Genomic DNA, 26,059 nt, shown 5'->3' on the forward strand with positions numbered 1-26,059 from the left:
GGAAGCCTGCTAAATAACCAGTGGGGCCCCTTGATGATCGAGATACAAAAGGAGCACTTAAAGACGATAAAGTCATTGCAGAGAAACTAAATGAATTCTTTGCTTCAGTCTTCACGGCTGAGGATGTTAGGGAGATTCCCAAACCTGAGCCATTCTTTGTAGGTGACAAACCTGAGATTGAAGTGTCACTAGAGGAAGTTTTGGAATTAATTGATAAACTTAACATTAACAAGTCACTGGGACCAGATGGCATTCACCCAAGAGTTCTGAAAGAACTCAAATGTGAAATTGCGGAACTATTAACTATGGTTTGTAACCTGTCCTTTAAATCGCTTCTGTACCCAATGACTGGAAGCTAGCTAATGTAACGCCAATATTTAAAAAGGGCTCTAGGGTGATCCCGGCAATTACAGAGTGGTAAGTCTAACGTCAGTACTGGGCATATTAGTTGAAAGAATAATAAAGAATAAAATTGTCAAACACATAGAAGAACATAAATTGTTGGGCAAAAGTCAACATGGTTTCTGTAAAGCGAAATCATGTGTTACTAATCTATTAGAGTTCTTTGAAGGGGTCAATAAACATGTGGACAAGGGGGATCCAGTGGACATAGTGTACTTAGATTTCCAGAAAGCCTTTGACAAGGTCCCTCACCAAAGGCTCTTACGTAAATTAAGTTGTCATGGGATAAGAGGGAAGATCCTTTCATGGATTGAGAACTGGTTAAAGACAGGGAACAAAGGGTAGGAATAAATGGTAAATTTTCAGAATGGAGAGGGGTAACTAGTGGTGCTCCCCAAGGGTCAGTCCTAGGACCAATCCTATTCAACTTATTCATAAATGAGCTGGAGAAAGGGGTAAACAGTAAGGTGGCAAAGTTTGCTCAAGATAGTTAAGACCAAAGCAGACCGTGAAGAACTTCAAAAAGATCTCACAAAACTAAGTGATTGGGCAACAAAATGGCAAATGAAATTTAATGTGGATAAATGTAAAGTAATGCACATTGGAAAAAATAACCCCAACTATACGTACAATATGATGGGGGCTAATTTAGTTACAACTAATCAGGAAAGAGATCTTGGAGTCATCGTGGATAGTTCTCTGAAGACGTCCACGCAGTGTGTAGCGGCAGTCAAAAAAGCAAACAGGATGTTAGGAATCATTAAAAAAGGGATAGAGAATAAGATGGAGAACATCTTATTGCCCGTATTTAAATCCATGGTACGCCCACATCTTGAATATTGCGTACAGATGTGGTCTCTTCATCTCAAAAAAGATATACTGGCCTTAGAAAAGGTTCAGAGAAGGGCAACTAAAATGATTAGGGGTTTGGAACAGGTCCCATATGAGGAGAGATTACAGAGGCTAGGACTTTTCAGCTTGGAACAGAGGAGACTAAGGGGGGATATGATAGAGGTACATAAAGTCATGAGTGGTGTGGAGAAAGTGAATAAGGAAAAGTTATTTACTTGTTCCCATATCATCAGAACTAGGGGCCACCAAATGAAATTAATGGGCAGCAGGTTTAAAACAAATAAAAGGAAGTTCTTCTTCACACAGCGCAGAGTCAACCCGTGGAACTCCTTGCCTGAGGAGGTTGTGAAGGCTAGGACTATAACAGGGTTTAAAAGAGAACTGGATACATTCATGGAGGTTAAGTCCATTAATGGCTATTAGCCAGGATGGGTAAGGAATGGTGTCCCTAGCCTCTGTTTGTCAGAGGGTGGAGATGGATGACAGGAGAGAGATCACTTGATCATTACCTGTTAGGTTCACTCCCTCTGGGGCATCTGGCATTGGCCACTGTCAGTAGACAGGATACTGGGCTGGATGGACCTTTGGTCTGACCCAGTACGGCCATTCTTATGTTCTTTCCCCTCCAGGAGGTGCTGGTTCCTATCCAGCCCCAGGGCAGGGACTGGCTGGCTAGGGGGTGGGGAGGGGAGCGGGGAATGGGGCATGGGGCCTTTCCCCTCCAGGGGGTGCCGGCTCTGATCCTGCCCCAGGTTGTTGGGTTGGCTGGCTCAGGGTGGCAGGGAATGCCCCCCCTTCAGGGGGCGCCAGCTGAGATCAGAAGCTGCTGCAATGTCACCTCATTCTGCTCCCGTTGCAGAGCCAGCCTGTCCCCGGAACAGCCACTATGAGATCTGCGCCCAGGGCTGCCAGCCGACCTGCAGCAGCCTCTACGCCCCAGTTCAGTGCTCAGCCCAGTGCTGGGAGGGCTGCATCTGTGACGAGGGCTTCGTGCTGAGCGGCGACCGCTGCGTGCCCATGTCCCAGTGCGGCTGCATCCACCAGGGCTTTTACTACCAGGCCGGGGAGACCTTCCACCCGACATGCCAGGAGCAGTGCGTCTGCCGGGCCGGTGGGGATGTGGCCTGCAAGGGCTTGTCCTGTGGCCCCAACGAGGAGTGCAAGGTGGTGGGCGGCATCCGGAGATGCCACCCTGTGGGATCCGCCACCTGCACCATCTCTGGCAGCTCCCGCTACATCACCTTCGACGGCACTGCCGCCAACTTCCAGGGTACTTGCACCTATGCCCTGGCCACGACCTGCCCCAACGCTCAGACGCTGACGCCCTTCGCTGTCCACCTGGAGAACAAGCCGTGGGGCACCGGGCAGGTCTCTGTGGCCAAGCTGGTGTCCATCCGCCTCTATGGGACCACCCTTGCCCTGCTGCAGGGCATGAGGGGGCTGATCGGGGTAAGTCTTGCTCATGGGATGGGCCAAGGAGGGGTGGACTCCATAGTGGGGTGGGCAGAACAGCAGGGCTGGTCCCTACATATCGGAGACAGCAGAGTGCCTGCTGCCTAAGAGGGGTGCCCCCAGCTGAGCTCTGTCCCTCGTCTGCATCTGGGACTGGCCCCTGCAAGGCCGTAGAATTAGACCCCCTACACGGGTTCAGAGACCTGGGGTGTGGGAAGAGAGGGGTTGATCCTGAGTGACTCTGGAGTCATCCCTCTGAAATCTGTGAGCCGGCTCTGGATTTATCCTGGGGAAGCTGCAATAAGAATCCAGCCTTGACCCTATTGCAGTCAGGGGTGACTCTGGATTTACACCGAATCTGGCCCTGGCTCTGTTGGGATTTACGCGCGTAGAACAGAGTGGATTTCAGCCTGCATGTTTTCCTGTTGCATTAAGCTCAGTCTTGACAAAGCCCTGGCTGGGATGATTTAGTTGGGGATTGGTCCTGCTTTGTGCAGGGGGTTGGACTAGATGACCTCCTGAGGTCCCTTCCAACCCTGATATTCTATGATTCTATGATCTCTCCCCCGCCCCAGTGTCCGCTCCCCCACTCACAGGGAATGCTTGCTCTCTCTCTCTCCCAGGTGGATGGGGTGTCCCACAACCTGCCTGTGGTCGTGGCCGACGGGAGGCTCTGGGCGTATCAGCACGGCGGGAACGTGCTGGTGCAAACCGACTTCGGCCTCACCGTGAGCTACAACCTCTTGTACAACGTGAGAGTCACCGTCCCGGGGAACTACCAGGGTCAGATGTGCGGCCTGTGCGGGAACTACAACGGGCGTCGGGACGATGAGTTCCTGCTCCCCGATGGCAGGGCGGCCCCTAACGTGGCAGCGTTCGCTTCCGCCTGGAAAATCCCAGTCCCAGGCGTGGCCTGTGCGGACGGATGCGCTGGGAACAGCTGTCCGGTTTGCGAAGAGACCAAAAAGGACATCTTCAAACAGCGCAACTACTGCGGGCTGCTCACGGCCCCCGACGGTCCCTTTGCCGCCTGCCACAGCACAGTCAGCCCCAGCATGTATTTCAACAACTGCCTGTATGATCTGTGCCTGGGCAACGGGGACTCCCAGCTCCTGTGCCAGAGCATCCACAGCTACGTGACAGCCTGCCAAGAGGCCAAGGTCACCATCCAGCCCTGGAGGAGCACCTCCTTCTGTCGTAAGTGCTGCGATGCTGATGGGGTGTGGGGGGCTGTCCCGCTCACCCCCCCTTGATCTGGGGAGCATCAGGTCTGGGCATCTCACAGCTTATCTGTTTCTTCTCACCCAGTCTCTCCTCACCCTCCCACTTTTGCTCCCTTTCCATCCATGCTGGTGCACAGAATAATCTGAGCCACATGTTCCTTAGTCCTAAAGTTATGCACAGAGGGATACAGACTGTGGGTCAGATTCGCAGATTGTGGGGGAGGGGCTGTACCCTGGAAAGCAGCTGCCCATGAGCTGTGGCCAAGAGGGTGAGCATGACCCTGGTCTGGAGAAGCAGGGGATAGTGAGGAGAAGCAGGGAGATGGGGTCCCCTTGAGATACAGCATTGGGGAGTCCACGTTTGGAGACTGTGCCCAGCTCTGGGGTGCCGCACGTCAGACAGGACGTTCGAAATGGGGGAGGGGTCAGAGAAGGGTTACGGGAATGATCTGAGGGCTGGAAAACCTGCCCGAGAGTCAGGGACTGAAGGAGCTCGATCTAGTGTGTTTAACTCAGAGAAGGCTCAGAGGCTAGTCCCGGTCTATCAGCACTTACCTGGAGAGGAGATTTCGGGGAGCGGAGGGCTCGTTAACCCAATAGACAGAAGCAGAGCGAGAGTTGACGGTTGGTGGGTTGGGGGATGAAGTCAGAGAAATCGAGACTGGGAATAAAGGGCAGATTTTCCCCAGGGAGGAGAACTGACCCTGGGAATGGCTGCCCCAGGACAGGGCAGTTTCCAGGCCTCTGAGGCTTTCTAGGGAGATCTCCCTCTAAAAGCTGTGCTCTAGCTCGACCATCAGATCTGGGCTGGGGCAGACTGGTTGCTCAGGATGGTTCCTGCAAATCTATGGCTCTGTGAATCAATAATTTCTCTCTTTATTTTAGCTCTGAGTTGCCCAGCCAACAGCCACTATGAGGTGTGTGCCGACCTCTGCACTGCGACCTGCGCCGGGATCACCGACTCCACCCCGTGCCTGGAGATCTGCGCCGAAGGCTGCCAGTGCGACGATGGCTTCTTCTTCAATGGCCAGGGCTGCGTGACTGTGGAGAGTTGTGGCTGCTTCGAGGAGGGGAGATACTACAAGGTACTGCCCCCTGCTGGTAGATGAGGATCTGATCCTGTTCCTCCGAACTGGGAAAGGCTAGCTCCTCAGTTGGGATGAAGCAGATCTACAGTCCAGGGGCGCGTATGCTGGATCAAAACATTGGTCCCCTGGGCTTGGCATCCAAACCATTGGCCATGCTCTAGAGACAAGCAAAGAACCCTGATGTGCCGCTTGTCGCTACATTCTGTAGTCAGCTCCTTGATCACACGTTGATGTGTTGTGAAAGATACTCAAGAGATCAAATAACCAACCGCAGTTAGCTTTCTCGATAACAGTGAATAGCAGTAGAGCTAGGCTGATGCAGTGTGGGTGTAGCGGTGTCTGTCCCAGGATATTGGAGAGTGGATGAGTTTGTAGAGTTTCTCTTGGAGTTGTTTGGGGAAGGATTTGATGATCTCCTTCAATTCCTGGGTAAACTGTGGTGGGAGGTCTTCTCGTCGTCCTTTATAGGAGTGTTGTCACCCCCTTGCAGTTCAGCTTGGCAGAATTTGGTTTTTATGGTTTTATAATTTCAACCGATAATATCGATGTTTATGTTTAAGCAATTTTTGTTTTTAATCAATTTAAATTTTCACAATTTGTAAAATTGTGGGTTTTAAACATTCATTTTATTTTGGCTTATTTCACAGTTGTGCAAAGCTGTGGGTTTTAACCATTTAAACTTTAAATAAATATAAAAAATGAACAGTTGCACAACATTTGTGGATTTGAAGCATTTTTAATTTTTTTAACGGATTTAAGTTTTCACAGTTGCACAAAATTATGGGGGGGGGTGTCACACTATAATTAATTAATGACAGTAGCTGCTGAGATTCAAAAAGTTAAACTTTATAACCATTAAAACACAAATTGTCAACCTCACATCAAAATACACAAAGTGAACAGCGTTAAATCAAACTCTGATAAGTTGCAGCATTTTTCTTACTTTGCCTAGCTACGAATTTCGACTATTATGGATGGAAATATTTTTGTCCTTGGTTTGTGTGTATGGTGAAAACAATGTTTGTTGACATTTGCCGGTACAAATCTAATCCTGCCAAGCCTAAAAACTAGTACAGGAAAAAAGAGTTCAATACAATAGAAATTTCTGGGAAGTTGTCGCATGCCACATTGTTGAATTCCCCCTAGAAAGAAGGTATGTGTCCAAAGTTACTGCTCCTTTTTACGCCCATCCTGTTTACAGATAAAAAGCATCATCCGGAGGCTAGATGTAACCAATCATCTTTGTATCTTGTTTTTTGGGTACCGTGGTGTACCTCTTATCCCTGTGTTCTGACACATGGGTGTGAAGGCATCTCTTCGGCTTGTACCAGGGTAACACCCCTATCTTAATCCTGACAGTTTTTCTATCAGCTTCAGCCAAAGTCAATGCAGGGCATTATGTGATACTTAGCACAAGTAAACCGGTTTATAGGAAGATGTAGGCCAGTTCGGGCCCTGAAACTGCCAGAAATACGCACACAATATAATGTTATAGTGCTTTGTCTGCTTAATGCATAGTCATCGATTAATCGATTTGTATATTCCAAGGCCAGAAAGGACCACTGTCCAGAGAGCTGCCCCCAGACCATTCCTAGAGCAGATCTGTTAGAAAAAAACATCCAGTCGTAATTTAAAGATTGTCAGTCATGGACCTCACCCGTGGGAAATAGTTTCAGTGGTTAATTGCTCTCACCATTAAAAATGGATGCCTTCATTCCCGTCGGAATTTGTCTAGCTTCAAGTTCCAGCCATTGGATCATGTAAGATTTTTTTCTGCTAGAGCAAAGAGCCCATTATTAACTAGTTGTTCCCTGGGTAGATACTTATAGACTGGGATCAAAGAAACTGAGCTCCTTGAGTCTATCACTAGAAGCCGTGTTTTCTAATGTTTTCATCATTCTCCTGGCTGCTCTCTGTCTCCTCTCCAATTTATCAACATCCTTCTTGACCTGCAGTCACCAAAACTGGACACAGGATTCCATCATCAGTCGCACTAGGGCCAGATATAGAGGTCAAAATAATCTCTGATCCTACTTGAGTCTCCTCTGTTTATGCATCTCAGGATCACATTAGCTCTTTTGGCCACGGCTCATGTTTAGCTGATTATCCATCCTGACCCCCACATATTAATGTGCGTGGTGGGAATAATACATATCATTAATGTGATTTTTTAAATGTTAGCCCCACATATATTGGTCAACACTATCCCACAGTGCTGGGGTCATCTCCCTGATTGGCTTGTTCCCTGAAAGAGACCGGAACCTCCTGTAACTTGCTCTTTCTTCTTTTTGTCACCAGACAAATTCAAATTGGAAATAAGGCACAGTTGTTTAGCAGCGTGGGTGATTAACCAGTGGGACAAACTCCCAAGGGAAGTGCTGGATTCTCCGTCCCTTGGTGTCTTCCAACCCTGTCTGGTTGCCTTTGTGGAAGATGCTTTAGCCAAACACGAGTGATTGGGCTCAACCCGGGAATAACTGGGGGAAGTTCCCTGGCCTGTGTTCTACAGGAGATCAGACGAGATGATCCAGTAGAAATCTAAGCAAGCTCCCACTGCAGGATCCTCTCTCTAACCTCCTGCAGCAGTGGGTTCCACAGGTTGATGAAGCAGAATGTCCTAAATTCTCTGGCCATCAATTTTAGGGGAGTGACCCATGTATTCTCCGGGTCTAAAGGAGGCAATGGATGGTTCCTTCTTAATCATCCAGGCCTCACTTCATGCCTCCACATCTCTGCTTCTTTCTAGCTTAATACACCATGAGTTGTTTCTTACAATTGGGAAAGAAAAGGGGTAACTTTGGGGAAGGGGGTCGAGTGAGTTAGAGGAGGGGGCTAGGAGCCAGGACTCCTGTGTTCTATCCCCAGCTCTGGGAGGAGAGCAGGGTCTAGTGGCTAGAGCAGGGGGGCTGACAGCCAGGATTCTATCCTTAGCTTTGGTTTATCTCCAACAGAAGTTCTCACCAGTGAAACTGAAAACTTGATTTTTCTGCTCTGTGACATGGGATTATTTCCCCTTTTCCAAACAGCCCAACGAGACGGTGCTGGCAAGCGAGTGTCAGCAAAGATGCAGCTGCAGCCCGGCCCGAGGGCTGAGCTGCGAGTCCCACAGCTGTGCCAGTGATGAAACCTGTGAGATCAAAGATGGTGTCATGGGCTGCATCAACAAAGGTAAAGGACAGTGGCTGATGTAAACATGTTGTGAGGGGTTATCGGGACCAGAGTATATAGATGATTGTCAATGCTACCAGCTAAGAGTGGGGTCTAAGGGTTAGAGCGGGGGGCAGGGCTGGGAGTCAGGACTCCTGGAGTCTATCCCAGCTCTAGGTGGGGAGTTGGGTCTAGTGGTTGGGGTGGGGAGCTGGGAGTCAGGACTCCTGGGTTGTATCCCAGCTCTGGGCAGGGAATGGGGCCTAGTGGGTTAGAGCAGGAATGGAGGCTAGGGGCCAGGACTCCTGGGTTCTTTCCCCAGATCTGCTACTGCCTTGCAGTTATTTAAAGTCTAGCCCTAACTGCTTTGTTCTACTGAGCTAAGTTCTGCTGAACATTTTGGCTGGACACCTCCTTAGGCTGATGGGGGCGGCTCTGAGCGTACCCCATGCCAGCTCCCCAACCAGCTCTTACCCCTCTGTCCTGCCCCGGCTGGGCTCTCTCCCTTCAGACCCCTGCAAATCCCTGAGATGCCGGACCAAGGAGACATGTAAGGTCGAGAATGGTCGTGCAACGTGTGTCCCTGACTACAAGACGACCTGCTGGGGCTGGGGGGACCCACACTATCACACCTTCGACGGGCTGAACTTCAACTTCCAGGGTACCTGCACCTACACCCTGGCCAAGTACTGCGGGACCGACCCCACCCTGGAGCCCTTCACCATCGACGAGAAGAACGATAACAGAGGGGGTAACCAGGTTGTCTCCTACGTGCGCCTGACCAACATCTACGTCTATGGGTACAACATCTCCATCTACAAGAAAGAAGTCGGCAAAGTCCGAGTGAGTCTCCCGGGTCGGGTCGGGCTTCCAGCCAGCCCAAGGGCAACACACCACGCTTCACACCAACACAACACAGCATAGCACAACTGCAACACAACATGCTTCACACCAACACAACACAGCATAGCACAGTTGCAACACACAAAACCTCATGGCAATACAACGCACCTTTGCACAGTGCATCCGTGGCACCAGACAGCACACATAGCATCACGCCACCACAACACACTTCACAGCAACACAACATATTCTTATACACCTGTACCCCCAACACAACACACAGTGCTGCCACTGTATTGTGTATAGTATCTTCCATAGCACCTACAACACAATATACCACAACAGACAACACTGACACAATATTCTATATAGCATTTTCTGTAGCACTGGTACCCCCAACACACCACAACACCCAGTACTGCAATGGTATTGAATATAGTATCTTCCAATAGACTGGTACCCTCAACACAACACAGCACCACAACATTGCTGCTGTATTGTGTATAGCATCTTCTGTAGCACTGGTACCTGCAACACAATACACCACCACTGTATTGTGTAGCATCTTCTGTAACATCTGTACTCCCAACACAACACACAATGCTGCCACTGTGTGCTATATAGCATCTTCCAATACACCTGTACTTCCAGCACAACACTTAATATATTGCTTATAGCCTCCTCCATAGCATCTGTATCCCCAGCACACAAGGCCGCCACTGTATTGTGTATGGCATCTTCCAATACACTGTCACCCCCAACACACAACGCTACCACTGAACCGTGTATTGCATCCTCCGTAGCACCCATACCCCCAGCACACAAGGCTGCCACTGTATTGTGTATGGCACAGAATCACAGAAGATTAGGGTTGGAAGAGACCTCAGGAGGTCATTTAGTCCAACCCCTTGCTCAAAGCAGGACCAACCCCAACTAAATCATCCCAGCCAGGGCCTTGTCAAGCTGGGCCTTAAAAACCTTTAAGGATGGAGATCCCACCACCTCCCAAGGTAACCCATTCCAGTGCTTCATCACCCTTCTAGTGAAATAGTGTTTCCTAATATCCAACCTAGACCTCCCCAGTCTTCCAATACACTGTCATCCCCAACACACCACACTACCACTCTACTGTGTATTGCATCCTCTGTAGCACCCATACCCCCAGCACACAAGGCTACCATGTATTGTGTATGGCATCTTCCAATACATGTGTACTCCTAACACAACACACAACGCCAACCTATATTGTATAGAGCATCTTCCGGAGTACCCGTACCCTAACGTGCTGCGCCCCACCGCTGCATTGTCATGCATGCCCTTTCCTGTCCCGGGTGTGGATGGCCGCGACCCTAATGCCCCCACCCTTACCTTTTGCAGCTGAATGATGTCGTCACCAGCCTGCCACTGACCCTGGCCGACGGCAAGCTGCGGCTTTTCCAGAGCGGCCTGAGCGCCGTGCTGCAGACTGCCTTTGGCCTGGAGGTCTCCTTCGACTGGAACTGGCTGCTGCAGGTGACCCTGCCCAGCAGCTACTATGGCGCCACCTGCGGATTGTGTGGGAATTACAACCAGGACCCAGCAGACGACATGGCGACGCCGGCCGGTGCCCGGCTCAGCACGGTGGTGGAGTGGGCCGCCAGCTGGAAGGTGAGGGACCGCGACCCATTCTGCTGGCATGTCTGCCAGGGGAAATGCCCCACCTGCGAGGAGGAGCAGCGGCAGCGCTACCACCGGGACGAGGCCTGCGGGCTGATTGCCAAGGTGGATGGCCCCTACCGCGAATGCCACCGCAAGCTCAGCCCGGACAACTTCTTCGACAGCTGCATCTACGATGTCTGCCTCAACGGGGGTGCCAAGAGCATGCTATGCCAGGCGCTGGGTGCCTATGCTGCCAGCTGCCGCAAGGAGGGGGTCGTGGTCCGCGATTGGAGGACGCAATCCGGCTGCAGTGAGTGTGGGGCCAGTGGGGAGAGGGTTAGAGCGGGGAGGGTGCGGGGGGGCTAGGCGCCAGGACTCATGGGTTCTATCCCATCTGTGGGAGGGAAGTGGGGTCTAGTGGGTCAGAGCAGGGTGGGCTGGGAGTCTGGATTTCTGGGTTCTATCCTCAGCTCTACATCTCCCATGATGCACCAGGGCTATCGACTCCCATGATGCACTGCTCCCCCTTTCCAAAAGTGATGCAGTCCAACACAAAGCTTGGTTTATGGAGGAGAATGAGGCACCTGAACTATGGCCCCCAGGAGGCACTAGGACAGCATTTCTGAATAGAACTTTTTAGATTTCTCTTTCTTTGTTGTCAGCTGAAATTTTCACCCAAAATTGACATTTTCCATGGGGGGAAAGCCCTCATTTTTCAATCAGCTCTCAGGTTTCAGGGTATGACTGACTGCAGGGTCAGGAAGGGATTTTACTCCAGTCTGCAGCTAGCTGCTGCAGGTGTGATACTTGAGTGTGTAGCATCCTCAAAGGGAAGTGGGATACAGAATTGGCTGGACCACGGTCTTATGCATCAGGATAGCTGTTTGATCAGTTTGGCTGTTGTTAATTCTCGCCCAACTCTGATCCCAGCCCTGCCCTGCCCTGAGAACAGCCACTATGAGGCCTGTGGGAACGCCTGCCCTGCCAGCTGCTCTGACCGAACTGCCCCCTCCTCCTGCCGGGAGCCCTGCGTGGAGACCTGCCAGTGTGACAATGGTTACATCCTCAGTGCTGGCCAGTGTGTCCCTGTGGGGAGCTGCGGATGCGACTACAACGGCCGATACTACAAACCTAGTGAGGAGTTCTGGGCCGATGAGAACTGCCGCTCTCGGTGCAGGTGTGACCCCAGCTTGGGCATGGTGGTTTGCCAGGAGACCAGCTGCAAGGCCAGCGAGAGATGCGCCGTGATCAATGGGGTCCGTGGCTGCCACGCAATCAGCTACTCCACGTGCACGGCCTCCGGGGACCACCACTACACCACCTTCACTGGGCGAAGATATGACTTCCAGGGCACGTGCATCTACCAGCTGGCTGGGCTCTGCTCCAAGGACCCCACGCTCACCCCGTTCAACATCACAATCTGGAACAACCGTGGCAGCAGGGCCTTGTCCTTTGCCAAGGTGGTGACCGTGGAGGTGTACGGCAGAACCATCGCTGTCAGCCAGCAGCACCCTCGCAGGATCCAGGTAGGGACGCAACCATGGCCCTCTGAAGAGCGGGGCTCTTGGGGCCAGATCCCCAGTGGGTGGGAATGGGCCATCACTGAAGTGGAGTCAATGGGGCCGGATCCCAGCTGGGGTCTATCGGCCATAGCTCCATTGGAGTCAATAGAACCAGATCCCAGCGGGGGTCAATCAGCCATAGCTCTATTGGGGTCAATGGGGCCAGATCCCAGCTGGTGGAAATCCACAGAGGATGTGAGCTCTGATGTCTGTGTAAACCAAGGAGCCCATAGTTAAGCAGGTAGCTGGTATGTTGGAAAATTTCAGTGCCATGTTGTGTGTATGATCCACACTACATAATGGGGGTGGGGGCTCAGTAGGGGGCGCTCTCCCCTCGATGTCAGTGCTCAGCCCAGCTGCCCAGCGCAGAGCTGTGGTGCAGGGAACGGGGAGGAGATTACTGTTACAACGGTCATGGATTCTACTCAGCCGTTCCTTGGTGATTTTCAGGCACAGGTCTCCAGGCTCTGCAGAAAGAATACGTATCATTCCTGTTTAATTAACAGGGAAACTGAGGCATACAGCAGGACAAAGACTTGCCCAAAATTACATAGACAGTCAGTGGAAGAGCTGGGAATAGAGCCCAGGAGTCCTGGCTCCCAGCCCTAACAACTAGACACCACTCCCACCCAGAGCTGTGGATGTGTCATGGACTCACAGGACTCGTGCTCTCTCTCAGCTCCATACGATACCTGGGGGCAACCTCCTTCAGTGCGACAGCCCTTCTTGGGGGTCAAGCTGTAGGCCCCTCCTCCTCCTGGAACCGCACCTCCCTGAGCCCTCAGCACGTCTCTCGCCGTGGGCCTCTTCAGGGAGTCCACTCGCTCTGGACCCCCAGGGCCTCCATACTCAGAGGGAACAATGCCACCCTGTTCTCTAGACTGGAGCGACTCTCAGCCAGAGTAACACAGGAGGGTTTATTGAGCATCTGAACCCAGCACAGGAAACTCTCAGGGCCCTCAGGCCTGGCCTCCCTCAGCACAGAACATCTAAATCTCCCCTGCATCCAGGTGGGCTCTGCCTGCTCCCTCTCTCTCCAGTCCAGCAGCCCCCTCCTTCCAGCTAGGCATCCTATATCCCCTCCCCCAACAGTTCCTCCCCTGTCCTTTGTCCTCTGTCCCAGGTAGACAGGTCGCTGGGTCCCTCTCTCTTCCGTCCTTTGTTCCCCTCTGGCTGGTCGGGTCACCGGGGTCCTCTCTCCTCAGTCCTTTGTCCTCCCACTGGCCAGAACCAGCTGACTGCCAAGCTGGGATGGGCCACTTAGTCACAAGGTCACCAGTTGTTAGGGTTCCCCATCTCCAGGCCATTGTCTGGGGGTTCCGGCTGCGAGGTCTCCCCTGGTCCTCTGCAACAACAAACCCTCTCCCACCACCTTGTTAAACAGGCAACACAGAGAAACTGAGGCACACACACACACTAGTCATGTGAAACACGACAAAAATCCTCAACTTCATCACAGGATAGAACTCTGGAGTCCTGGGTCCCTGTCCCCTGCCCCCTCCTTGCGATGTTCATTCAAAATTAAGCCCAGGCTCTGCCATGTCTGTTCCAGGTGGATGGAGTCTTTGTGGACCTGCCTTTCTACCACGAGGAGACGCTCCAGGCCTACGTCAGCGGAGCCCAAGTCCTCATCAAGACTGCTTTCGACCTGAGGGTGACCTTCGACGGGAGCGGCCTGGTCAGGGTCACCATGCCCAACACCTACACCAATGCCCTCTGCGGTCTGTGTGGCAACGGCAACCAGAGCCCCGGCCAAGATCTGATCATGAGGGATGGGAGCCGGGCTGCCAATGCTGTCCAGTTCGCAGAGAGCTGGAAGGTGAGGGAGGTCCCAGGGTGCTCGGACAGCTGCACCGGGGACTGCCTAGTCTGCAGTGAGGCTCAGAGACAACCCTACAAGGGAGACCAGTACTGCGGGGTCATCACCAGAGGGGACGGGCCATTCAGACAGTGCCATGGGGCCATCGACCCAGCCCCCTTCCTCAATGATTGTCTCTCCGACACCTGCCAGTACAAGGGGCATCACTCGGCTCTGTGCGACGCGATCGGTGCCTACACGACAGCCTGCCAGGCTGGGGGCATCCAGATAGGGCCTTGGAGAATGGCCTCATTTTGCAGTGAGTGTTGCCTTTGGGACTCTGCTTTAGGGACGGGCGCAGGCGCACCAGCCCTGCTGCTGGGGACGCGGTGGGTGTGTCTCAGAATTTCTCACCCACATGCCACTCACATTTGTGGCTTATTGTTATCTAATGGAGATTGGCCTGAGGCTCATGCAGCCGGGCCAGGGATAGAACCCAGGAGTCCTGACTCCCAGTTTCACACCCACCCCAGTTCTGTCCACTGTACCTTAATGGGCCTTTTATCTCACCCACACCTGCACGTTCCCTCTGATCTTCTCCTGCAGGCCCCACCTGCCCCCGTAACTCCCACTACGAGCTCTGTGGGAGCGGCTGCCCTGCTACCTGCCACGGGCTCTCGGCGCCGGACAGCTGCGATGCCCCCTGTACCGAAGGGTGTTTCTGCGACGCCGGGTTCCTCCTGAGCGGAGACCGGTGTGTCCCCGTCGCGCAGTGCGGCTGTGTGCACCAGGGCAGGTACTACAGGAAGGAAGAGGAGTTCTATGCCAGCGCCTCCTGCCAGAAGTGGTGCCGATGCAAAGACAACGGGGTCGTCGAGTGCCAGGAGGCCTCCTGCGGAGCCAATGAGCAGTGCAGGGTGGAGAATGGAATCCTAGGCTGCCACCCCATGGACTGCGGCAAATGTGTAGTGTCTGGCGATTCCCACTACCTGACCTTCGATGGACGGGCCTTTGACTTCCAGGGCTCCTGCACTTACACCTTAGCCGAGCTCTGCAGCAGTGTCCCCCGACTGGCGAACTTCTCTTTGGTGGTGGAGAAGGAGAGCTCTGGCGATGGTCGCGTGGCTCGGATGAGGTCGCTGGTAGTCTCTGTCCAAGGCTACACCATCACTGTGGAGAGGGGGAGGAAATGGACAGTCGTGGTAAGGTCCCTGTGTGCTTTGAGCCCCGTTGCTGGCCAACTCCACGTTTGCTGGTTGTTCCTCAGCCTGACCTGGGTGCCCTGACGTCCAGAGGTAGCATAGCTTAGTGGCTGGAGTGGAAGAGAGGGATAGCCCCCGTGGTGAGGGTGCTTGGAGATTTGGGTGCCAGTCCCTGCTCCGTCAGAGGCTTGCTGTGTGACCTTGAGCAAGTCCCTATACATGTAACCTGTGTGTTAGCCCAGACCTTTCTACAGTCCACATGGAAAAACCTCTGAGCTGGGGCTTTAAACCCTGGCTAGCTGATCTAGCTCCTGGTGGGTTAGAATTTCAGCGTGGGCTGGAAGCTGACGCAGGCTCAGTCATTCAAGTGTGGATGGTCCTCCAGTGCCTTCCCACAATCCCTGCCTAAGGACAGGCAAGTTCTCTCGCAGTTGACTGGGAAAGGATCCCAGAGTGTCTCATCACTCAAGCTACATCCCCAGGCAGACAAGGGCGAGCCTGGTGAGGGCAAGGGCCTGGGAATGTGGGGAGGGCTGTGCAGTGGGGAGGGACACACCCAGGCTCGGCTAAGCTCAGAATCGAGTACCAATCACTCGGGTTAGCTGTGCAATGAAGACAGATTCTTTGTCCATCTGTGCCTCAGTTTCCCCAGTTGTACAATGGGGATAATGGCACTGCCTTGCTTCCCAGGCAGATTGTCCCAATAAATATGCTAAAGTGCTGCTCAGATACCAAATTAATGCAGGCCAGATAAGGACCTAGAATAGAGCAAGGGCACCTGGGCTCTATTCCCAGCTGCTCTGCTGGTTGAGCGTGGGCCGGTCCCTTCCCCTTTATGTGTCTCATTTTCCCCAACTGTATAACAAACTCCCCTGCGGCACCATGTCAGAAATAATTTGGTGTTTTGCTGAAAAAAGTTGAAATTTTCTTTGGGGCCGGGGTGGGAAAAAGCCCATTTTCAGAGCAGTTCTACTAACTCAGAAATGCTGGTGGTCTTCTACGCCGAGTCTAGATGTAGTCTAGCCCCAAGAGTGGGACCAAAAATGGTGGTAGTATGGGTTACGTCTTCACGAACATTAGGGCAGCCTCTCCCCAAAATCCACCCAACCTCTACCAACTGCATTTAAATCAAGATCCTGCATTAAGCTAAGACGAGATAAATAAAGAAATTGACAGCAATGAGAGAGGCCTTGGTGATTTGTCTCACCCAGGTGTGTGTCCTGGAGGACTAGCTAGAGGAGAGTCCCAGGAAGCCCCAGTAAATCAGCCTATGGAAGCTACATGACAAAGCTCAGGTCAGTCTTTCCGGAATCTAATGCAGTGATGGGTGAACGTCCCTTTCCTTGGCACAGGTGAACAGGGAGCTCTATGCTCTGCCGCTGGCCCTAGACAACGGGAGAATCCATGTGAACCAGGAGGGGAAGAATGTCGTTGTCCAGACCGATTTTGGCCTCAAAGTCCTTTACGATGCTTCCTACTACGCCTTGGTGTCTGTCCCCAGCTCCTACAAGGGACATGTGTGCGGCTTGTGCAGCAACTTCAATGGCGACAAGAACGACGACTTCCTGCTGCCCAGTGGGAAGAGCACCCGGAACGCAGATGAGTTTGGGGCCTCCTGGAAGGTGCCCGTTGATGGTGCCACGTGCACCGATGGCTGTGGGGAAAGATGCCTCGTCTGTGATGCAGCGAAGACGGCGCCATACCAGGTCGAGAGCTCCTGTGGACTGATCAGAGCCGCCGCAGGTCCCTTCAGAGACTGTCACTTGCTGGTCAGCCCTGCTGAGTACTTCAACCATTGTCTCTACGACATGTGTGCCACCAATGGAGCGGGAGAGACCCTGTGCCAGAGCCTCCAGTCCTACGTGGCCGCGTGCCAGGCAGCTGGGGCCAAGATCAGAGCCTGGAGAACGGCCTCCTTCTGCCGTAAGTTTATAGAGCAACCTACAGCCCTGGGCTGAGATAACTTCCCTGACCTTTTCCCTCCTCTGTCTGCCCCCGCCCCCATCATCCCCACTCCCTGGGACCTCAGATCTCCTGATCCCAACCCTCTCTCCACCCTCCCACTGCCCCATCCCCCCAAAAACCTGCTTATTATCAGCAACTTGGTCTTTAAAAACCCAAACAAAAATAACTTGACTTGCTCAGGCCAAGGAGTCCCTGGTGGAGCTGGGAATTGAACCCAGAACACTGGTGTCTTAAAAGGTGCATTTCCATGGCAACACAACCAACCAACTGACCCAGCCAAAAAACCAGAGCTCAGGCTGTGAATAGGATTCGGGGGGTGGGTCTCAGAGCCTTGGTGGGAACATCTGCACTGCTATTGACCCATGTTGCTATAGGTATATGGGCAGACGCTAAGTAAGTTGTAGGTGTGGCTGAAGGCAGTAATGGAAAAGCCTACAGGATCCTGTAACAGTAGCATCGCCAAACTAGCTAAGGTTCAAGGCCTAAAGATTTGATACAAGCAACTAACCAAAAGGTGTCTTGTGACCATCTGTCTCAAGATGTCAAGAGTGCTGTTATAAGCTAAAGTGCTGACAGATAACCACAAGTTGCCTGTTTGTACCAGCTGTAGCAGCATAGGCGACCTCGCTAGGTCAGTGTACACACTACAGCCTTGTCCCACAGGTGTAAGTGCCTTAATACACTGACATCATAACTCCACCTCCATTAGCGGCGGCGGGCTTTTGTCAGTGTAGTTAGGGCAAGGCAGTGTCTGTGTAGACACTGTGCTCCTTACCACGGCTGTTGGCTGTCTTCAGTTTAAACGGCTCCATGCAGAAAGCTGGGCAGTTAGCTGCCCCTGGCTCCCTGCTCTGAGCCAGGCTGTGCCTGCCCAGCTCCCTGCTCAGGGAGGCGAGAAGCCCGAGTGGCTGTCTCCCTAATCCCAGCAGGGAGCCAAGAAGCCCAGGCGGCTGGCCCCTGCACCCAGTTGGGAGCCGGGAGCTAGAAGGGCAGATGGGCTCCCAGCGGGGAGCTGCAGGGAGCCGACACCCTTGGCGCTCAGCCCCCCTCACTGGCCCTCTTCAGCCGGTGGAAGTGCTCCTGGTGAGGACGCGCATTACTGACAGAAGGAGGGTAGTGTGGACATCAGCCATGGCAGTAATTACATGGGTCGGCTTAAGTCTGTAGCGTAGACATACCCTTATTCACCTGGCTTTGCTGTACCAGACCCACTCCCCTATGTGTGGGTGCATGTGATGGATCTAAAACACATGGGTTCGCTGCAATGTTGCTTGGGCATTTACTCTGTTTTATTCCTCTCTCTCACATCTGTTTCTCTCTCCAGCCCTGGCTTGCCCAGCCAACAGCCACTACGAGCTGTGCACTAGATCCTGTGATTTCACCTGTGCTGGCTTGTCCACCCCTGCCCAATGCACCAGGAAGTGCTTTGAAGGCTGCCAGTGCGACGTGGGCTACGCGGCCGATGGGGAGGGGTGCGTGGCCATGGATAGGTGCGGCTGTGTGCGCGACGGACGCTACATCAAGGTGGGTGCTAGGTTATCAGGGTGTGAAGTTTCTCAGGCTGGCTGCTGCCGTTGCTACCTGCTGACCTGCAGGGTTAGCACAGGACTGAAGCGGGAGGAAGAGGGAGAGGAGCTGAGTTGAGGACACAAGGGGTTTAACTGGAAAAACAGAAGAGGGCACAGTACTTCCCTAAGCTCCACCCACAGAATAAGCTCCGCCCACGAGTCACTGCTTGGCTTGTACAGACCTTCAAAGCTGGTTCCTTGCAGCTGCCAGCCAGGGACTAATGGCTGCTAGGGGCAGGAACTGGGAAATGCACACAGAACTCTGAAATTCCTACTATAGAACTAATTGCATCTGGCTATTTCTAGCTCTGAACTAATGAATTGACAGCTTCTTTCAACATCAGAGGGTTGCAATCCACACGACCTGGCTGAATTTTGTCCTTTGCATCTGGAAATCTGTGGAGCAGTGGTGGTCTTGCAACTAGAGCTGGGTGAATTTTTGCCCAAGACCTTTTGCCCCCCACTGGAGAAAAATGCAGATTCAGTGACATCAAATTGTTTTGCGAATTAGTGTTGGTTTAGCTGAATTGTTTCAGCCAAAAACAAACTTACAAAAAATTCAGAAAAAATCCAAGTGTTTCGTTTCACCATTTTCTAAATGGAACATTTTGATTTTTCAGTTTGGTTTTCTCTTTTAAAATAAAATTAAAGGAAATTTTTGAAACCAAGTTGATTTGAACTAAAAATATGGGAAAGTTTTGTTTCCGTGTTGAGCATTCTCATAGACTCATAGACTTTAAGGTCAGAAGGGACCATTATGATCATCTAGTCTGACTTCCCGCATGATGCAGGCCACAAAAGCTGACCCACCCCCTTTCCCTTGACTCAGCTGTTGAAGTCCCCAAATCCTGTGATTTAAAGACTTCAGTCACAGAGAATCCTCCAGCTAGCGACCCCCGCCCCATGCTGTGGAGGAAGGCGAAAAACCTCCAGGGCCTCTGCCAATCTACCCTGGAGGAAAATTCCTTCCCGACCCCAAATATGGCGATCAGTAGAACCCCGAGCATGCAGGCAAGATTCTCCAGCCAGACCCTCATTGACCATTGATACTATTTACTAGCGATGGCACGTTGTTGATTAATTGACTATAATCACATTATCCCATCAAACCATTCCCTCCATAAACTTATCTAGCTTAATCTTAAAGCCAGAGAGGTCTCAAACAGTTGTGATTGTTTTTGTTAATAAAATTAAAGGAAATCTTGAGACCAGTGGCTTGTGATGAGTGAGGCATGCAACAACTTTTTAAATGAACAAATTTTGCACTAAACTTTCCATCCCGATGAAGAATTCCTGCCACTGGCTCTGTCCTATCATGGGTGATTCAATTTTACGCTTCCACGCTGTTGGTTGTCCAACCTTTTTAGTGATGTTCCACAGAAGTGCCTCCTCCATGTGGAGTGACCTCGCATGGATGGTGACCAGACAGCAAGTGTGAAAAATCGGGACAGGGGCTGGGGGGTAATAGGAGCCTATATAAGAAAAAGACACAAAAATCAGGACTGTCCCTATAAAATCGGGACATCTGGTCACCCTACATTGTGCAGAGATTAGAACACTGTTTTGTTGTAGAACGTGTGGTTGTGGGCTGGATGGAATAATCCTGTAGGCTGGATCCATCCCATGGGCTGCCAATTGGACCAGGTTTTTTGTGAATTCTGGGGCATGCCACTGTTTGAACCAATCGCAAATGTTTTAAAAGGGTCAGCTGTGAAACAAAACATTTTGATTTTTTTTTTTGGTCCAAATCAGCTTTTCTGTTTCAAAATTTCCTTCAGTTGTATGAATAAAGCCAATCTCGAGGGTTTAAAAATGGTGGACATTGAAACAAAACATTTTGATTTTGTTGAAACAAAATAGTTGGTTTGACCTAAAACTATATTTTTTGGACTTTTCAATGCGCTGAAAGTTTTGACAAATTTCATTTTCAGTTTGACCTGAAACAATTTCTTTTGGAGTTGCCAGCAAGGCAAAAAAATTGCTGTTCACACAGCTCACTCGTATCTTTGTTGCTGTTTTCTGTTTGCTCGCTGCTTCACTCTAGGGGGGTGTTTTGATATCACTGATTCCAGAGATGTTGAGATTTGACTCCCTTAAGCTGAAAGATGAAGGGCGAGACAAGCAGCTGCTTGAGAGGCTGGGAGTGGGCACCTGAAATCAGGCCTCTCCCAGCTGAGTTGGGCAGTCTGTCTTGGTATTATCAGTGCTTCTGCATCTGTTCTTAGCAGAGTCCCCATCCGTTGCCTGCATCAGGAGTGTTGGGGAGGGAGATATGGCTGCTTCCTGCCGTTGATATGGAGACTTGACACTCTCGCCAGTGAAAATTTAACGAAGTTGTTTGGGAATTTCCCTGCAGGCCGGGGAAAGCGTCGTCTCCGGCGCTTGCTCTGAGAAGTGCACCTGCCAGGCCTCAAGCGGGCTCGTCTGCGAGCCACACAGCTGCCCTGCTGGAGAGGCCTGCGCGCTCCAGGATGGGGTGCGTGGCTGTGTGAAGCGGGAAGGCCGGTGCACACTGCTCCCTGGAGGCGGGCTCACCTCCTTCGACGGTGCCTCGGGGAAGATCCTCAACAGTGGGGCCTATGAGGTGGCTTCACTCTGCAACAGCAGCGCCCCCTCCTGGTTTAGGGTGGTGGTAGAGGTCCAGCAGTGCAGCAACGGGGGAGTGGTGGCTGGTGCAGCCGTCTACATCTTCTTCCAGGAGGCTTTTGTCGTTGTCAAGAGGAACAAGGAGACGTGGGTAAGAGGGGACCGGGTCAGAACTGGCTGAGACACAGGGGAGAGCTTCCTTCTATTAGAGCCACGCTCTAACTAAATAATAAAATCCAGGAGTCCTCGCTCCCAGCCTCTCCCCCTGTGCTGCTCTATCCCACTAGACCCCACCACTCCCCTCCCTGAGCTGGGGACAGAACCCAGGAGTCCTGGCTCTCAGCCCCCCTGCTCTAACCCACTAGACCCCACTCCCCTCCCAGAGCGGGGGACAGAACCCAGAAGTCCTGGCTCTCAAACCCTCCCTACCCAACTCCTCTAACCTACTAGAACTGACTCTGCACAGACCCAAGACGTCCATTGCCCCTCCTGTTGTGCGTGGACATAGCGGCTTTTTACAATTATTGCAGACAGAGCTGCTGGAAATTAAAATCGTGGGAATATCGAACATCCACAGGAAGCAATTTTTGTGCTGCCCGTTTTGGAAATGGGCCAGGTTTTTCTTGACGTTTTTCACCAATTTATCAAATTGTTTCTATGCCCAAACCGGACATTTTCCAAATAGGAGGGGTGAGGAATTCCACTTTCTGATGGAACCAGCTGATCCCGCTGCCCTGCAACACGGCCCACGGACTCCAGGCCCCGCTGCCCTGCGATGTCGCTCCATCTCACTCATCCCCATGTCTTCCTGACCTCCCAGTCTGTGTGTTCCAGGTGAACGGGCGTCCGGTGCCGCTCCCAGCGAAGATCTCTAACGTGTCTGTGAGCGAGTCTCAGGGCGGTGTGGCCGTGGTCCAGGCCTCGGGACTGCAGGTTCTGTTCGGCCCCAGCGGGGAGGTGACGTTGAGAGTTGTTGAGAGCCTAGCTAACAAGCTGTGCGCACCCTGTGGGAACTTCAACAGCGACATCTCCGATGACCTGCGGCTGCCCAGCGGGCAGGTCACGGGGAACCTCATGGAGGTCGTTGCTGCCTGGAAGGCCAGAGATTTCTCCGGGTGGTGAGTGGCTCTGCAGACAGCCTATTTTGGCAACCTCAACACCCCATTCTGCGTCTCCAGAGGATGCCCAAATCCCATTGATTTTCAGACCCACACCCAACTCGTTCCCAACCTCTCTCTCAAGCCATCTAGCCAACATGGCTTCCCACCATATCTCAGCTCTATCAGTACTCTGGTAGTGGTGCCCACTGCAGAGCTCACTTCCGGGATCCCTGGCAGTGTTGCCCCCCATCCCTCTGGGATGCTTTCCCTTTGTCACCAGGTCAGGCACCTCCTGCGATTGCATGAATTGCAGGTGCCTCCCGCTGCCACCAACACAGATCTCCTGCTACATAGCAAGAGAGCTCCCTGCTCCAGTGTCTCCAACTAGACAAAGTGAAGGATGATCATGCCTGTTTCATACGTGGGGAAACAAGAGACCCAGAAATTGTGATTTACAACATGGCCCAGAACAGGAGCAGAGACTGCTGTAGCATTTGAGAACCTAGGAAGCCTGTTTCCCAGCCGGGGACTGAAGCGAGATCTCCCACATCCGAATGCAGTGTTTTAATTACAAGGCCACCGTGTGGGGATGGGATGAGCCTTGTGTAAAAATTAGAATAGGTTGAAAAATTTCTACCAAAACTGATTTGAAAAATTGGGGTTATGTTGAAACTATTTCCTCATTCACACACACACACTCTCTCTCTCTCTCTCTCTCTCTCTCTCTCTCCCCAAAAGTGTCCGTTTCCTATGACAAAGAGATTAATTGAAAACTGAATACTGGAAAACCAAAATATTTAGATTTTGAATTGGTGCTATAGTGCCTGATGGGAGCAATGCCCCTCTGCCATGTACATTGGCCAAACCAGACAGTCTCTGCGCAAAAGAATTAATGGACACAAATCTGACATCAGGAATCATAACATTCAAAAACCAATAGGAGAACACTTCAGCCTCTCTGGTCGCTCAGTAACAGACTTAAAGGTGGCAATTTTGCAACAGAAAAGCTTCAAAAACAGACTCCAGCGAGAAACTGCTGAGCTGGAATTGATATGCAAACTAGATACAATCAACTTAGGCTTGAATAGAGACTGGGAATGGCTGAGCCATTACAAACATTGAATCTATCTCCCCTTGTAAGTATTCTCACACTTCTTATCAAACTGTCTGTACTGGGCTAGCTTGATTATCACTTCAAAAGTTTTTTTTCTCTTACTTAATTGGCCTCTCAGAGTTGGTAAGACAACTCCCACCTGTTTATGCTCTCTGTATGTGTATATATACACATCTCCTCAATATATGTTCCATTCTATGCATCCAAAGAAGTGGGCTGTAGCCCACGAAAGCTTATGCCCAAATAAATTTGTTAGTCTCTAAGGTGCCACAAGTACTCCTGTTCTTTTTGATGGGCGTTGTAGTTCAGGTGCCTCATGTCACCATTCTTGTGGATAGGCTGGGCTCTTTTGCTGGAGTACATCTCCCATGATACAGCACAGCCAGGCGACTGCCATGATAGACCCTCTCCCTTCACCAAGAGGAAAGACTGGTGCATCATGGGAGATATATTCCTGCCAGGGAGCCTGGCCTATAGAAGAGAATGGGTATGAGAAACCTGAACTACAGCGTCCATAAGGTACTGCAACAACATTTCAAAATTGAAATATTTCAGTTTGGGGGCTTTGTTTTTTTTTGACCAAAAAACTCCAAACACGTTCGATGGACAACAAGCAGAAAATTCATTCAGTTTTCCGGGAAAAATTTTTCACCCAACCCTAATTTGTTGTTGATTTTCTGTTTGCCAAGACCCCAACATTTTCATTTTTTTATCATTTTTCCACGGGAAAAATACAAAGACACCTTCCCCTTTAGCGACAGGAAAAAAGAAAAATTACTCTCCCCACTAAAGACAACTGATGTCTTTTGCAGTTGCATGTTTTCCCTCTCAGAACCCATCAGTTCAGTACTCCTAGTAACCCTAAGCTCTGCTGTGGCACTTTTTATTGGTGGATCTCAAAGCATGTCAGAGTTACCCTCTTTTACAGATAGGGAAATGGAGGCACAGAGACTTGCTTTAGCTCACCCAGCAGGCTTGTGGGAGAGCTGGGGATAGAACCTAGGGGCTCCTGGTCCCCGTCCAGCTCTGATGCACTAGATCAAACAATTCTTCCATCTCCAATCACCAACTCTTCCCTCCTAGAACCCCATGCTTCCCCTTTGCCAACACGTCACTCTACTAGCCCCCATCTCTTATCATAGCGGAGGACGGTGATGCTGCTACGGGGCAGCTCATCTCTGGGGGGAAAGGAGGCCTCTTTGAGATGGAGGTTCTCTCTGGGTGGTGGTGGTGTAGACAGGGCTGCAGGTTGCCTGGAACTCCTGGAAAACTTGGCTCTACATCTTACTGGTGGAGCAATCAACCTTCTGCATGGGGTGGTATGCTAACCCAAGCCCTCCAGGAATAGATAGAGCAGCTGTAGCAGGAGCTGCAGATGGTCCAAGTATTTTGAAGTGCTCAGCAAAGGGTCCCCCCATACGGGTAGAGTCTATTCTAGTCTCGTGAAGGCCAAAAGTATAATTGGGTTCAAAAAGAACTAGAGAAGTTCACGGTGGATAGCCAGGAACACAAGCCTTAAGCCTCCAACTGCCAGAACCTGGGGCTGGACAACAGGGGCTGGATCACTCTAAAATGCCCCATTCTTTTCATTCCCTCTGGTGCATTGGCCCATCAGAGGCAGGCTATTGGGCTGGGATGGACCATTGGTCTGATGCAGTGTGGCCGCTTCTATCTTCTACAGCTGGGTGAAACTTTTTGCTTGAAATTTTTGGCACCAAAAAATGCAGATTGAGCAACAATGAAAGAGTTTTGACTGTTGAATTGTTTGCGTGTGTAAAAACCTTTTACAGTTCTGCTAAATTAAAACATTATTTTGACAGTTTTTGAAACAAAAAGTTTTGATTTTGCTTCCAAATGGACTTTTCAAGGTCTCCTTTACCTCCGTTACATTTTAAATGTGGCCAGACACTGTTCTGATTTGGTCAAAACAAATTGTGTTCCAGCGGACACCAATTTTGAGTTTTCAGTTTGCTGAGAGCTTGAACCTTTTTGCTCCGACCCAAAATGAATTTTTGCCCTGCGGACCCCCCAACCCAGCAGCAGCCCAGCTCTAGTTCACGGGTGTTTTTGATCAATGTGGATGCTAATTACTATTTTCTCTCTTTTAGCAAATAGCAGCTCCACCTGGAACCATCAAAGATCAACCCTGCATCTACATTGGACTCGGCCCATTGTCTAAACAATTGCTAACCACCCCAAGGTATTTGTGATACCTGAGGGCCAGTTGTAAGACACAGTAATATCAGTCAGTGTCTCTAGAGCAATAAATCCTTGCAATCCTTCCAATACCATTGTGCAGCTTTATTGTCTCACCCTGTGTTCGTTATCCCTCTTAGCAAGGCATGCGCGGAAGGTTTTGGCAGAGCATTTCAGAGCCACAGGGAACTGTGATTTCATAGACAAGCCCAGACCATTGTAGTCATCTACACACACTGGAATCCTGCAGAAAACAGGACTTCACTGAATTTAATTCCCACACCAATTCATTGAATGAGAGCAGATCTCTTTGAAAGAACATC

At 51.2% G+C, this 26,059-nt stretch overlaps 1 protein-coding gene across 1 annotated transcript in view; it reads left to right on the plus strand.

Moving 5' to 3' along the window:
* The window catches only part of LOC128827335 (IgGFc-binding protein-like), a 39,706-nt gene extending 13,914 nt beyond the window's left edge, over nt 1–25,792 (plus strand). Inside the window, exons 8-21 of the mRNA XM_054011194.1 lie at nt 2,114–2,703; nt 3,330–3,903; nt 4,815–5,014; nt 8,044–8,185; nt 8,676–9,007; nt 10,385–10,955; nt 11,576–12,171; nt 13,760–14,324; nt 14,612–15,207; nt 16,560–17,130; nt 18,497–18,696; nt 21,097–21,477; nt 22,161–22,444; nt 25,649–25,792. Of these exons, the coding sequence (XP_053867169.1) occupies nt 2,114–2,703; nt 3,330–3,903; nt 4,815–5,014; nt 8,044–8,185; nt 8,676–9,007; nt 10,385–10,955; nt 11,576–12,171; nt 13,760–14,324; nt 14,612–15,207; nt 16,560–17,130; nt 18,497–18,696; nt 21,097–21,477; nt 22,161–22,444; nt 25,649–25,655 (5,609 nt within the window). The 3' untranslated portion in view covers nt 25,656–25,792. The remainder of the gene's footprint in view (nt 1–2,113; nt 2,704–3,329; nt 3,904–4,814; nt 5,015–8,043; nt 8,186–8,675; nt 9,008–10,384; nt 10,956–11,575; nt 12,172–13,759; nt 14,325–14,611; nt 15,208–16,559; nt 17,131–18,496; nt 18,697–21,096; nt 21,478–22,160; nt 22,445–25,648) is intronic.
* Nucleotides 25,793–26,059: the final 267 nt, after the last annotated feature.

Source organism: Malaclemys terrapin, chromosome 21, assembly GCF_027887155.1.
Source record: "Malaclemys terrapin pileata isolate rMalTer1 chromosome 21, rMalTer1.hap1, whole genome shotgun sequence".
Classification (NCBI taxonomy): Eukaryota; Metazoa; Chordata; order Testudines; family Emydidae; genus Malaclemys; species Malaclemys terrapin.